The following is a 14,443-nucleotide window of genomic DNA, read 5'->3' on the forward strand; positions in this document are numbered from 1 at the left end:
TCTATGGGACTGCCAGAGAAAGCCAAGTGCTGGAATCCCCTATCTCCAGCAGTCTTAGAGAGGACTCGAGCGGCAGTGCATGTGTATGACCATTGCCATTTTCGTATCGGGAAATCAGAGATTCCTATACTTGTGCTTTGTGGGGCTCCCGGTGGACAAACCCCTTCTAATCAGATACGTATCCTGTGCATTGGCGATGACTTGTTATTGTGGGACAATCCTTTTAGCAACCACTAAAAACCACATAATTTCAATTAATTCTTGAAACCTTGAGAATCTGCCCCCCAAAGACCTTTGGGCCAAAAACATTAAAAAAAATTAATTCTGGCAAAAGGGAAATACAAAAAAAAAAAAAAGGGTACCGGATGCATTCTCCCAATGACAATGTAGCTCGGTTTGTACCTGGAAACATTTTATTTTGTAAACGTCATTTCTTAATTTTCTAGATTAAAATAAAAAGCTACTGTATATATACGTTTACAGGTTTAAATTAAAAATAAAAATATATATAATTTATTTAAATTTATGAACTTGGAGAGGGTAGAGACATATAAAACACGACACCCATCTTTCACGGGTAAGGCCATAAGGAAAATAAAAGGTAGGTATGACTGGTATGTGCGGTAAAATGAAAAAATGCCAACTAAATAATGGATGGAAAAAAAATGCTAGCATTGTTCTTTCGGTTTTTTCACACAGGTTTTCCCAGGTATACTGGAAATTACTCAAGGCACTAAACCTCCCTTAATTTTTAGTTCAAGTACTATACACTTCAGAATGTGTAAAATTATAAAGACACAGAATGTAGACCAAGCAGTAAGGGCTATGAGACACTATTCACATGACTTTCACAGTGATTGTGGAATGCAGAGTATGGTTGTGTGCAGGTAGATGTGGGTTTGGCCAGGACTCGCAGTCATACCATACTCCTCATCCATCTTACAGTGCTGAAGAGGACTGCTACTAATCATAAACCTTTACCCAGCACCGCTGGGGCGGGACATGAGAACACACAAGGCGTGGGCAGGCTCAGACAATTAAAATATAGACTTTCATATACAGGAAGGCCTCAAAGCTACGTGATCCTCATGTTGGAATGAGACTGCTTTATGGTAGGCTGCGGCATGGACATCGGGAATATCTGCATGCTGGCAGACTGAGTAATCAGCTGACTTCCAGCCATGGTGGGCATCGTAGCTCCAGCCCACTGTACTCCATACTTTGGTGTCGGGAAAACTCCTGCATACTGACAAAAGGGCATCATGTAAGGTGGTAATAAACCAGACTGTGATGCTTCAGAAAGGGCTGCGGGAATGGAGGAGGACATCAGTCCCATGGGGGCCGGACAAGTCATGGGAGTTTTGTACTTTGTTGTCGTTTCCGATAAACCTTGACTTGCCTGAGGGGAGAGAGAGCAAATATTAAAATGTCTGTAGGACATGCCTAAAAGGACTTCTGTCACGCCATCTGTGTTGGTCACATGTCCATATGTGTCTGCGTTGCTGAGAAAAATGATGTTTTAATATACGCAATTCAGCCTGTAGGCGCAACAGGGGCATTGCCGTTACTCCTAGAGACTCTGCTCTCTCTGCAACTGCCACTCCCTCTGCACTTCTATCGACAGCGCCAGGGGTGATGACGTTTTCACTGCCTGGTACTGTCAAAGTGCAGAGGGCGAAGCAGTTGCAGAAAGAGCAGAGTCTCTAGGTGTAACGACAACCAGGGTTGCCAACCAGAATTTTTCTTTTTCTGGACTTGTCCCTAAATCATGGACAGCCATATTTTTTACGGACATATTGAAGAACCATAATGAATGATAAAAATAAGTAATACCTGTCTATAGCTCACTATACTGATAACTTATTGCCAGCCTTTAAAAGACTGTAAAATGCTGAAAACTACAACCAAAATACTGTAATCAATTACCACCAGCATAAAAAAAAAAAAAAGTCATAGACACTTCTATCTTTTCTCACGGACACAGGACAGTTGGCAACCCTGACGACAACGCCCCCTCTGCTCCTAGAGGCTCATTTCCATATAGTAAAACCATATTTTTCTCAGTAATGCGGGCACATGAAAATGCAACCAACCTAGATGTCTTCAGCTGCCAAGCGCACATGTAACAGGTCAGCCGGTGTCATAGGTACAAAACTGCTGACAGATGCCTTTAAATGTTAATAAGCCTTCCATTTTATATTTCACTGTCCAACAACATTATGCTCAGATGAGGTCAGGTCATCAAAGGGTCTCCCTCCTCTGTTAGGACCATGCACTTTGGATATATATGGCACTCTTTGAGGCCTTTAACACTTTTCAATCACGTGCACATTGTGTGTAATGAGAGTGAAAAAGTCATTACTAGATTACACAGTGACCAAGTTTTTCATATATGAATTCGTGATCAAAGTTAAAAAAAACACTGCCTTGTGCTGTTCCTATGTTATTCCTCCTTGAAAATGTAAGAATAAACCTATAACTGGATGTTACCATTCACCTTGTCAATAGGGTATATCCCTGCAGACTATAATGCTGTCCAATCAGTGTTAATAGTGAGTGATCAGATACAATATCTATTGGCAGGTGGAATGGTCATAGGAATTTCCAAGCGATATAACAAAAGGAAGGGTCAAAAAGTTAGGGGGACAGAAAAGTTCTCTTATCCAAGACTAGAGCTGCCGACCTGTGGTGGTGATCATACTTACTTGGTCCCCATTGCTCCACGGCTGGCTCTTCCTCTCCTACCTGATGCAAGAGGAGCAGATCACCGCTGTGGCCAGCAATAAGGTGCAGCGGTCACATGCGCCCCCTCTAGTCAACAGGATGTTGATTTCAGTGCAGCTGGGAGATGAAGAGCCGGCTATGAATCAATGGATACTGAACCCAGCGGCAGGGACCAGGTAAGTATGGTCATCAGTGCGGGTCTGACACTCTGCGTGGTCCGTTATGGTCTTGGATAACCCCTTTAAATGTAAAAGCTAATAAAATCAATATAGAATCAATATAGAATGTGACTTTGTGTTGCTAGTTCTTTTCTCTCTAAAAAAAAATACTTTCTGTCTAAGTATTCGGGTAATCTGTCACCCCAATTTTGGACCATTCTCAACAATAATACATGAGTACCGCAGATCGAGTCCAGATCACTATTTCCTACTGCTGTTTAGCGCTCAGAGCTCTGTTGAAATACGTTGTCAGGACTGCCATACAAGAGTCCTCTCCATTATGCTGGAACAGCACAGCAGTCCTGTGTATTTCAGTGCAGCTCTCAGCACTGACCGTGGGAAAACCAGGGGTAGTAGGAAAATAGTGATCTGGACTCCATATTTGCAGTACTACTCATGTATTACTATAGAGAATGATCCAAAATGGGGGTGACATATCCCCTTTAAAAGCAGAAAACTGACTTACTGAACTGGACTCCTCATTGCTGGATGTAGGCTTGTGCTCCAGGTCCAGCCATTGCTGGTACTGCTTCAGTTGGTTTAAGGATGGTTTCAATTGTGCTGCTCCAACAGTTTTGCTTGCCCATTCATCCACAAGCTTGTGAAGGTCTTCTGTGAACGTCCCCTTTTTGTTGTTACTATTGTTAGACTGAGCCTGGATTTGAGGAGCAGTCACAGGAGGGAGAGACGACTGTTCGGGGCCTGCGGCAAGACTGCTTGTTGAGGATCCTGCACAAATACAGAAACAATTACTCAAGTCTTCTAAAAGATTCCTGCCCAACATCTGCAGAGTCATGTGTATTCTCATTCTGTTAAGACTCCAAATCTAGAAATGTAGGATACTATGGGGGTATTATAGACCAGAAGCCGATGCAGTCCAAGGCCTAAAAGTCATCTGGTTGTTCTTCTAGACCAGATAGGATCATAAAAGGAAGCAAAAATTTGTTACTGTGGGAAATCAACAAAATCCACACAGTCTTCTACCCCTACATGATAGATTGGGGGACTTACAGGAAATAGTATTGACTGGGTTCTTCAGGCATTTTAGGTAATCCGTGCTTTTACCATCCTGTAGAAGTCAAATGGTTTAGTTAGTACTTACCTGTCCCTCGCTCCGTCTATGCCATCTCCACTGCACACATACAGGCTGCGGGCTCTTCCACCCGGGCTACCTACCAGATGTGTTCCCTTTTCTTCCTGTTCAGCTGCATAATAGTAAAATGCAGCTGATCAGGAAGAGAAGGGCACAGCCCGTGTGAGCGCAGTGGAGACCGTGGCATCGGCAGAATGAGGGACAAGTAGGTACTAACTGAATGATCTTTCTTCCACAGGATATTACAAAAGACTGATTATCTAACCTTCCCGGAGAACCTTTATAACTGTCATCAGTAAGGGCTCATCACAGCCGTACTGTTTGCAGACCTATTAAAAAAATGTTTCCCAAGCCAGCAATTGTGATAAGATAATAAAATAATATGGACTCACCTATTTTATCCCCTACCACTTCCAGTGCCACTGCTGCGTTCTTCCCCACTGGACTTTGTTTGGCTGTAGAAGTCATGTATTGTATACTACAGTACTGTGGCCAGTGACTGGCTGCAGCGGTATCCAGTGTATATGGGCAGGTCATCATAGCAGCTGTGAAAACAATGTCATGGCTGCTACAGCTGCGAGACTAAATGTGGTAGTGGATGAAATAGTTGAATATTTATTCTTTTATGACAATTGGAGCACTGAGAGACTGTTTAAATAAGTTGGACAACCTCCGTAAAGGGGCCATTGAGTTTAGAGAAAACTTTTTATATGTCAGAGACATATCAAAAGTTTCGATTGGTGTGGGTGGAGTGCCGAGATCCCCACCAATTGCTCAAACAAGGAGAGAGAAGACCTCCTCTATTGTGCTCACTCTCCTCACTGCAGGAGGTGGACTCAATAGAAGTTTATGGGCCCGTCTCGATTCTGTACCCTGCAGCGATGAGAGCAAACCCCATATGTGAGCAATCGCTTCTCGTTCTAGTGATTAGTGGGGATCACAGCATTGAGACCCCACTGATCAAAACTTCTGATGCGTCCTTATGACATATAAAACGTTTTCTTATAACTCAGTGACCCTTTAAGGCTGTAACGAGCTGTAATAAGGCACCAGTAGAGGTGCATGGTGTTATTTAAAGAGATGTTTGAATCCTAAAACAGCAAAAAAAAAATAAAAAAAAAAATTACAACATGCTCCATCAGATGACATAGCGCATGCAATCCACTGGCCATGTACTAAAAAACTGTACAGGCTCTGTGTGCTGGTCCTGCTGTGTGCATGTGCACTAAGGATCCAAAAGGGTAGTATTTGGCAGTATGAAAGGGGTGGGATATTCTTCGGGCTACAGACAACCAAAATAACTTGGTTGCTTTTAGTAGGTATAGGCAAGTAGGGTATAAAACAAACAAAATACTGCTGGATGTGCCTTCAAGGGCCATTTTATGTTGAAAAATGGTCATATAATAGGACATGGCCTCTAGCCACCAATCAATAGTTTTATGGTAAAAATCTGAAATACATTATGAGAATAGACCTCTATTTACTGCCCTGACCACTCAAAGGATATTCCGTAGAAAATAGAAAATGCAGAAATCCTCAGTTCAAACGGAATGAGAATACAGAGACCAAAGAACATTCAAGAAACTGATCACAAGACATAAGAGCACAAACACAATGTACACAGCATGCAGATAATCACACCAGAGTTCATGGCGTGTGGATTATCCGAGAAATGCCCAATGAAATGTCTAAGGCACAATGCTCAGAACAATTTTTCTCCTGCACTACTGTATGTAAACAAGCTAGCAACAAGGATAAAAAGTTTCCATGCTATGGGGGATGATGCCAAGAAACAAGAAAAATAAAAACAGGATAGTTACTACTGCTGTGCTCTTTGCCTAGACATAGCCGTTTCAGAGTGGACCCTACAAGGCAAAACAGTACAAGACAGAGACGGTTAGGCACAACCAAATAGGCAACAGGCGGGTTGTATGTGGTTTACAAATTTTTGTTGGGAAAAGGGAGGCAGGCAAAAAACACAAGAAAAGTCACAACATAAAACACTACAACACAAACATCTGTGCAGCCAGCCCCTGAGCAGCCATAGTAAAGCATAGCATACAAAAAATGGTCAGCAGCAGACAAGGCATTCCATTCAGGTAACACAAGAATAGATGATCTGTCGAACCAGAGAACAGCAAATGTGGGGATCGGAGCAGCGGCCAAACAGCAGCTGTGGGGGATCAGTAAGGTGAGTACATTGAAAATGTTGCCACTCGAATACCCCTTTAAGTAGCCCATTGTAATTGGACTAAATAATGGGGAGATAAGAAACACCTCCAAGTATTTGAAGTGTTTATATCTCACACTAGGATTTTTCTACTCTAAGATGAAAGGACAGTAAGGACAGTCCTCACATTCTACTACAAAAATTTAGATTATCTACCTGTTCTCAAATCCACCAGGAACAACCAGAAGCCTCAGCACGTGCCAGTGTCTAAGGGCCCTTAAGGACATTCATCGGGGACAACGCCCATTCCCAATCACTGTCCCGTGTAAAGCTACCGCCGATCACCCAACATCAGTCTGCAACTTTCATGCGACACCTAAAGTCATTGTTTGTCAGCAGCATGGATCTGCTACTGATATAGCAGGATCTGTATGGGGATGAATGATCGCACCAGTGATCATTCAACCCCATACAAAGGGATGATTGTTCAAGTACACTAATCTTTGCCCTGTTTAAAAGGACTAAGTATTAAAAGATACATACAGTCCCTAACCAATAACCACACAAACATGCTAGCCTAGGTCTCAATATTAAAAACAGTAAAACAAATTAATCATGATCTGCATTGATATTTATGTATCTTAAAAACTGATGGCAAGCAGCAGTGAATCTTGAAGCTAAACTAGAATTACCATATATATTTTTTCTTAAAGGGGTATTCTGGTATTCCCCTTATCATGAGTACTGGTGCCCCGTAGTCCTCAGAGCCCCCAAAATGAACTAAGCAGAAGGATGGGCAAGTGAACTGCCACTCCATTAATCTCTATAGCAGTTTTGCCAATAGTCGAACAGTACTCAGATCTGTCCAGAACCCCAATAGAGATTAATGGAACGGTAGTTGTTATGTTCGACCTGCCACTCCGTTCATCTCTGGGGGCTCCAAGGGCTACTGGATACCTGTACTCGTGATGGGCGGTAGTCCCAGAGGTATGACCTCCACCAATCCAACACTGTAGTTATCCCCTATCCTGTGGGAAGTCCATGACTTAACCAGAATACCCTTTTAAAGGTTCCCAAACAATGGTACATGGGCTTGACTGAAAAGTAGTTTTGAGACTACGATTGAAGAACAGACACCAGAAAATAAAGAAGCCAGAAGTCATATCCAGACAAATATTAATGAGTATCCCTTCAAAATAAAAGCCTAGTTTAGTTTGCATCCACATATAGGGTTGCCAACCGCAATGAACTTTCTAGACAGTCCGTGGTCTGAAAAAAAATAGATGTGTCCATGATTTTTTGAGGCTGGTGGTAGTTGAATATATTATTTTGGTGGCAATTATCATTTTACAGCTCACAGCGAATGCGTTCTTTGCACCATATTGAGCTAAAGACTATAAGTATTACCTGTCTATCCTTCGTTATGGTTTTCCAATTTGTCTGTAAAAAACTTTGGCCGTCCTTGATTTTGGGATAAGTTGTCCGGAAAAAGAAGAATTCTGGTTGGCAACCCTGTTCACATTTTTTTTCATTGGGGTTATAGTCTGAATATGTGAAAACTGTATTCAGATGTAAACCACAATGAGTACATTGACTTTAATGGGTTTAAACAGAGTTCAAAGGATTTATCTTCAGACTCCCTTTGACTTGTTTTCTATTACGGAATTTTTGCCAGACAGGACAGCATGGTGAACTGCGCTATTTTGTCAGGCAAAAATGCTAGAAAGGAAAACAGGTGAAACAGTGTCTAAAGATGAATCCTTTGAACTCTGTTTAAACCATTAAAGTCTTTGCGGCATTCGTCTGAATACCATTTTTGTGTATTTAGAAGTTCACGTCATGTGGAGGGCTAAAGCACTATGTGAATGCAGCCTTTTGAGGACAAAAAAAATAAATAAAAAATACACTTGGGGAGATGTATCAAAACTGGTGCAATGAATAAGTAGACCAATGGGATTCCATCTCACCTTTTCCAGAGACTCTAAAATAAACCCAGACATCTGACTGGTTCCTGTAGGTGACTATTCTGATTTTTCTTTGCACCAGTTTAAATGGAATTAAAGTATCAATATTTAACCCCATCCCACCCTGCGTTGTACATTGCTTCAGGTATCTCTAACATGAAGCACCATAATAGTACGGCACTATGATGCAACACGTTCTCTGCCAGGATCAGAAATAATTCTGATCCCAGCAATTTAACCCCACATATATTAGTCAATAGTGACTGCAACATCTGAGTTGTTAGAAAGAGGAAGGTGGTCTGTCCTCCGATCAGCACCCCACAAACAACTGCAGGATGCCTAGTAGTTTCCATGACAGCTGGGGGCTTCTTAAGGCCCCCAGGACTACCATGTCAGTAGCTCCTTTCCACCCTGCCTATGGATGGTGGTAAAAATCCCTACACATTGTAATACAGGAATATTAGCAATATAGTACAAGTGATCACATGACTGCGGCAGGTTCAAGTCCCTTAAGGGGACTAAACATGAATGCAAAAGTTTTTACAAATAGATATAAAAAATAAAGCCAAACACAACTGGTATTGCATTTGTAAATGTCCAAACTATTAAAAGATCATGTTATTTGTCTCATGCGGTGAACATCATAAGTCCTCAATGCTAAAATTGTCATTATTTTGTTCACTTTGCCTCCCAAAAAACATAAATGAATTATCGCATGGTTGCATGAATTGCAAAATGTCTAAAAAATAAAATAAAATACAGCTCAACTCACAAAAATGAGCCCTCACACAACTCCATTAGCAAAAAAACTAAAGTTACGGGCAACCGAATATGGTGACTTAAAGCAAAAAAAAAATTTAAAAAAAAAAAAATCTTTTACTGATCTGTATAATAAGAAGAGTCAATATGTTAAGTTTACTGTGCTGTAAAAATTAAAAACACAGCTAAAATTACAGGGTATTTTCACACAGTCACCCCAAAATGTTTCAAAAGCTATATAATATTATTCTTTAGATGTACCTTAAAATGGTGGCACTGAAAAGATACAACAACTCACCCTGTAAAAACAAGCCCTAGTTCAGGTACATTAACAAAAAAAATGTATTAAAAGTTATGGCTTCTCCAAGGAGGGGTTGAAAAACAGAAGTACCAAAGTAGGCTATGTCCTTAAAGGGTTTATCTGGGAGTAGAATATTGATGACCTAGTCACATGATAGGTCATCAATATCAGATCGGTAGGGTCCGACACCCTGGGGTGCTGGGAGTTGAACCCTCAATCAGATATTGATGGCCTATCCGGAAGTCATCAATATTCTACTCCTGGTAGACCCCTTTAAAGTGGTAGTCCACAAATATTTATTTTTTAATTTCCCTCCACCCCAGGGGGACCTCTAAAGAGAACTATGCACTACGCACCTGCACCTCACTCGCTTCCAACACTGTGGGTCCCAGGCTCTCCTCAATGCACTTCTGTTCTCCACATGTAAAAACTTCCCGCATGGATTGGAGTCAGATGTGCTGATGCAGTCAATAACTGGCCTCAAAGGCGACATGTGCAAAAGCAGAACATCACTGCTGGGTCATGTGCCACTTGAAGACACGTCAACGCTGAGACAGTGATTGGCTGCATCGTGCTTGAAGTTTACATGCAGGGACCTGAAGTGCAGTGAAAAGACCCTAAGACTCATGGAGCCAAAACCGAGCAGTAGACAATAGGTATGTATAGTATAGTTCCCTTACAGGTCCCATTGGGTAGGTAGAAATAAAAAATAAATAAATCATGGAAACCCAATTAAGGGGTTAATGGGCTATCAGATTTACAAAATGATGATTTTAGTCCACAACAAATTGACAAAAAGGAATAATTTGCAGTGTTCTATATAAATAAAATGTAATAAATATATTAAAAAGGACATGTAACGATAACCACCATGAACATGTGCTAGCATTCCTAGTGACCCCATCATCTGCCCTATAGCTCGCTATAGTTGGCTGTTCATCTATTTTGAGACCTTCCTTTCTTTAGACAGGCTATACACTTTAGATGGCTGTAGGCCATTCGTAGCTTCCAGACTTTTCTTAGATGATATTATTCTCCACAAGAGCAAAAGGACTTGGTAAAATTCAACAGTCTGATCCATCTGCCCCTCCCGACAACTGCAGTTGGGGAAGGAGAGTTAGGAAGCCCTCAGACATTAGATGGTTGGCTGGTAAATCTTAAAGAGAATATGTCAGCAGTTGAATGCTGCAAGGTTCCAACAACTCTAGTGCATGCCAATGAGTCCTGATATTCATGGGCTCCCGGCTTTCTCCGACCCCTGCCATTGATCGAGTTTTTTTCCAACTGAATTAGCAGCAGGGGCTGAGAAAGCCAGAAGTTCATGAATATTCAGTACTCACGGGCAGGCACTGGAGCTGTTCAATACAAGATTTTGAGTCTATTCAAGAAAATGACGCAGCGTTTTACTAAGGGGATCTGTCACTAGTTTGTTGCTTTGAGTTAGGACCATAAAACTGGTGACAGATTCCCTTTATTGGGGTTTACAGAGTTGTTTTTTTTTAACTAATGACCTATCCTTGCGATACCAAGCACAACTGCTGTATAATGTACGGCGCTGTGCTTGGTGATATGAGAAAAGGCTGGGGAGGTACTGTTAACGCTGGTACTTTCTTAAACAGCTGATCAGTGGGGGTCCTGGGTGTCAACACCCACTGATCATGTACTGATGACCTATCCTCTAGAAAGATAATCAGTTAAAATCTCAAAAAAACAAAACAAAAAACTTAAGATAAAAGGCCATCATAACCATTTAAAAACAGAAAATTCTAAAACACCACATCAATAAAAACACAAAAAAATGTATATGTACAATAAACAAACACAAGTGTTCGCGTTGCTGCCTGGCTGCTCAGACTGTTAGCTCCTGCCCACATGCTTTTGCTGCCCAGACATTAGATAAAAGCTGCGCACACAAAAGCAATCAAATGATAGGTAGTTAAATAAAAGAATGGCAGCATCTACACGTCACAAAGGAAGATAAGATACCAGTCTTGGACAATGATACTCAACCTATGGCACAGAAACCCTGGACAAACCATCTCCCTTACAACTTATTTTTATAGTTTATTGGAGGGAAATTGCTTACTTCATACTTTGGGGATTTAGGTAATAAAAAAATAAAAAAAAGAACTAATCAGGTTTATTTCACATTTTCAAAGAACCTACTTTGGACAAAGGTTGGGTACCACAGCCTGAAGAATGGATGAGCAGTCAGAAGAAAAAGGTGGTTGGGGGATGGAGGGGGGGAAATTGGTAAAAGAAAAAAGGTTGCAGAAGGGAAGAGATGAGGTGCATTAAATAGAAAAGAACAAATACAAACAGATGGATAAAGACACAGGTCCACTGAGGAATCGGGTACGAGGTTTGCTACTAGACTTATAGGTCACTCTCTCAGACGTTTGGTGGTAAACCGTCCAGCCTGCAAATGAATATAGAGGGAAGAAAACAGAGACACTGGTAAACTATGATTAGATATAGACGCGTGGCCAGAAGTCAAAGCAGCTTTGTAATAGAAGAGAAACTCTTTACGTCTTAACAGATGATTGGTGGTTGCCTCTTTACAAACAGGAATACAATACACGGCTAGGAAACCTGGGTTCACTTCTACTTTAAGAGCTGTCCTTTTATACGTGCATTCAACCGATCACCAGTATATGCAATGTTTCACTTGAGCTACTGTGTATTTTGTGAACAGCTTCAAAGACGAAGGCTTTAGTCAAACTGAGTGACGTACACAACTGGACAAAACTTTTGGTACTCTTCCCGTTAAAGAAAGAAAAACCCACAATGGTCACTGAAATAACCCGAAAGTGACAAAAGTAATAGTAACTAAAAATTGACAAATCAGCTAATGAAAATCAGACATTTTGTGGTTCAACAAATAATTTATAAAACTAATGAAACTGTCCGGAACAAAAAAGATGGTACCCTTAACTTACTGTTTTGTTGCATAACCTCTTGAGGCAATCACTGCAATCAAGCGATTTCTCTAACACTCAATAAGACTTCTGCATCTGTCCACAGGTATTTTGACCCACTCCTCATGTGCAAACTGCTCCAGCTGTCTCAGGTTTGAAGGGTGCATTCTTTAGACTGTACTTTTGAGCTCCTTCCACAGATGTTGAAAAGAATTTAGATCAGTGTTCACAGAAGGCCACTTTAGAATAGTCCAGTGCTTTGCTACTACCCATTCTTGGATGTTTTAGGCTACTTTCCCACTAACGTTAATATTTTCCGGTATTGAGATCAGTCATAGGGTCTCAATACCGGAAAAAAAACGCATCAGTTTTGTCCTCATTCATGGTCAATGTGGACAAAACGTAACTGAACAGAACGGAGTGCACCAAAATGCATTCCATTCCGTTCTCACACCGGAGAGCAAACCGCAGGATGCTGCAGTTTGCTTTCCGTCCTGGGATGCGGAGCAAGACTGATCAGTCATGACCCACAATGCAAGTCAATGGGGACTGTTGTGGAAATTTTATTATGCGGACATTTTATCTTCGGATGTGTGTGTGATGTTATAGATTGTCATCTGTCTCCCTGTGTCGGATTTAACCGAAGAACGCTCTAGCAGAGGGTACTTGGGTTGAATCGGGACCAGTGGTAAAACAGTCAGTATGAAAACCTTCTCATGGGCTTGGAGATGTGTTCTCAGTGTGTAGGGGTCGTTTGCCGGTTTGTGAGCAGTAAGTGCAATGCACTGGGCTTCTTCCCTTCAAATGTCTATACACATTAGAGAAGTGAAGTCTGCATAACGAGAGATACATATTGTACCTCTGCTGCGGCTTCGCTATCCCTTTCTGGATACATATCTGCTTTTAAGACATGCATATCTGCCTTGTCTGTATACTCGTACCGTATACTGACAATAGCCGTAGCAATGTCTCGCAGATAGTCTCAAACCTATAAGAACCAGTAGAATGATCTTCACTAGATACTAGTCACTTTGAGCAGTATTGAATGGGATCCATGCTGACAGTGATGGGGGATGGGCGGCCACCTGGCTGATCAGACAATGGACATGACTCATCCTTCCTTACAGGGATGGGGTGTGTGCATTGCACTGTCCAGCCACGTTGATGCCCTCCCCTGTCCTTTGACAAGTCTCATCTTCCTGTGTCATCACTTCCTGTATCCTTGTTACATGAAGTAAGTGGTCAGGTGAGTGGCTAGCCCCTTTCTATTGTTACTGTGACTAAATAAAAAGGTGAGCAGATTTTTACCTTTCCTTACACAAAGCCTGATGTGAGCGGATTTCTAATATTAATATTTCTACAACAGGACTGATCCATTTTATCTGACAATAGAAAACTGATCCGTCCCCTATTGACCTTCAATAAAGTTCATGACGGATACGTCTTGGCAATGTTAAAGATAATACAACCAGATCCCTTCATAACGGATGCAGATGGTTGTATTATCAGTAAAAGAAGAGTTTTTACTGAACCCTGCTGGATCCAGCAAAAACACTAGTGTGAAAGTATCCTTAGCTGTGTGTTTTGGGTCATGTTGGAGGACCTAGGAACTGCAACTGAGACCAAGCTGATACTGGGCAGCATATTTTGCTCCAGAATGCCTTGCTAGTCTTGAGATTTCATTGTACCCTGCACAAACTCAAGACACCCTGTGTCAGAAGCAACCCAAAAACATAACCAAGCCTCCTCCATGTTTCACAGTAGGTAAAATGCTCTTATCTTTGCATGCTACATTGACTTGACAAAAAGATTCAGTTTTGTTTCATCTATCCAAAGGCCATTCTCCCAGAAGCTTTGTGGCTTGTCAATATGCATTTTGGCAAATTCCAGTGTTGCTCTTTCATAAAGGTGCTTTCAACAGTGGTTTCTGCCTAAGTTGCCTTCCATTAAGTCCACGTATACGGAACTATTCATTTCAATGGTTCCGCAAAAAAACCTGAATGTACTCCATATGTATTCCGTTTCCGCATTTCCATTTCTCCGTTCCGTTGAAAGATAGAACAGGTCCTATTATTGCCCGCAAATCACGTTCCGTGGCTCCATTCAAGTCAATGGGTCCGCAAAAAAAACTGAACACATACAGAAATGCATCCGTATGTCTTCCGTATCCGTTCCGTTTTTGCGGAACCATCTATTAAAAATGTTATGCCCAGCCCAATTTTTTCTATGTAATTACTGTATACGCCATACGGAAAAACGAAACAAACAACGTAAACAAAAAAATGAACGGATCCGT

At 41.4% G+C, this 14,443-nt stretch overlaps 1 protein-coding gene across 1 annotated transcript in view; it reads right to left on the reverse strand.

The window, feature by feature from the left end:
• Window positions 1–676: 676 nt before the first annotated feature.
• Window positions 677–14,443, reverse strand: part of WNK2 (WNK lysine deficient protein kinase 2) — a 166,073-nt gene continuing 152,306 nt past the window's right edge. Inside the window, exons 26-29 of the mRNA XM_040408797.1 lie at window positions 11,550–11,648; window positions 5,856–5,900; window positions 3,409–3,671; window positions 677–1,399 (exon numbers count right to left, since the gene is read on the reverse strand). Coding sequence (XP_040264731.1) covers window positions 1,076–1,399; window positions 3,409–3,671; window positions 5,856–5,900; window positions 11,550–11,648 — 731 coding nt within the window. The 3' untranslated portion in view covers window positions 677–1,075. The remainder of the gene's footprint in view (window positions 1,400–3,408; window positions 3,672–5,855; window positions 5,901–11,549; window positions 11,649–14,443) is intronic.

Source organism: Bufo bufo, chromosome 9, assembly GCF_905171765.1.
Source record: "Bufo bufo chromosome 9, aBufBuf1.1, whole genome shotgun sequence".
Lineage (NCBI taxonomy): Eukaryota > Metazoa > Chordata > Amphibia > Anura > Bufonidae > Bufo > Bufo bufo.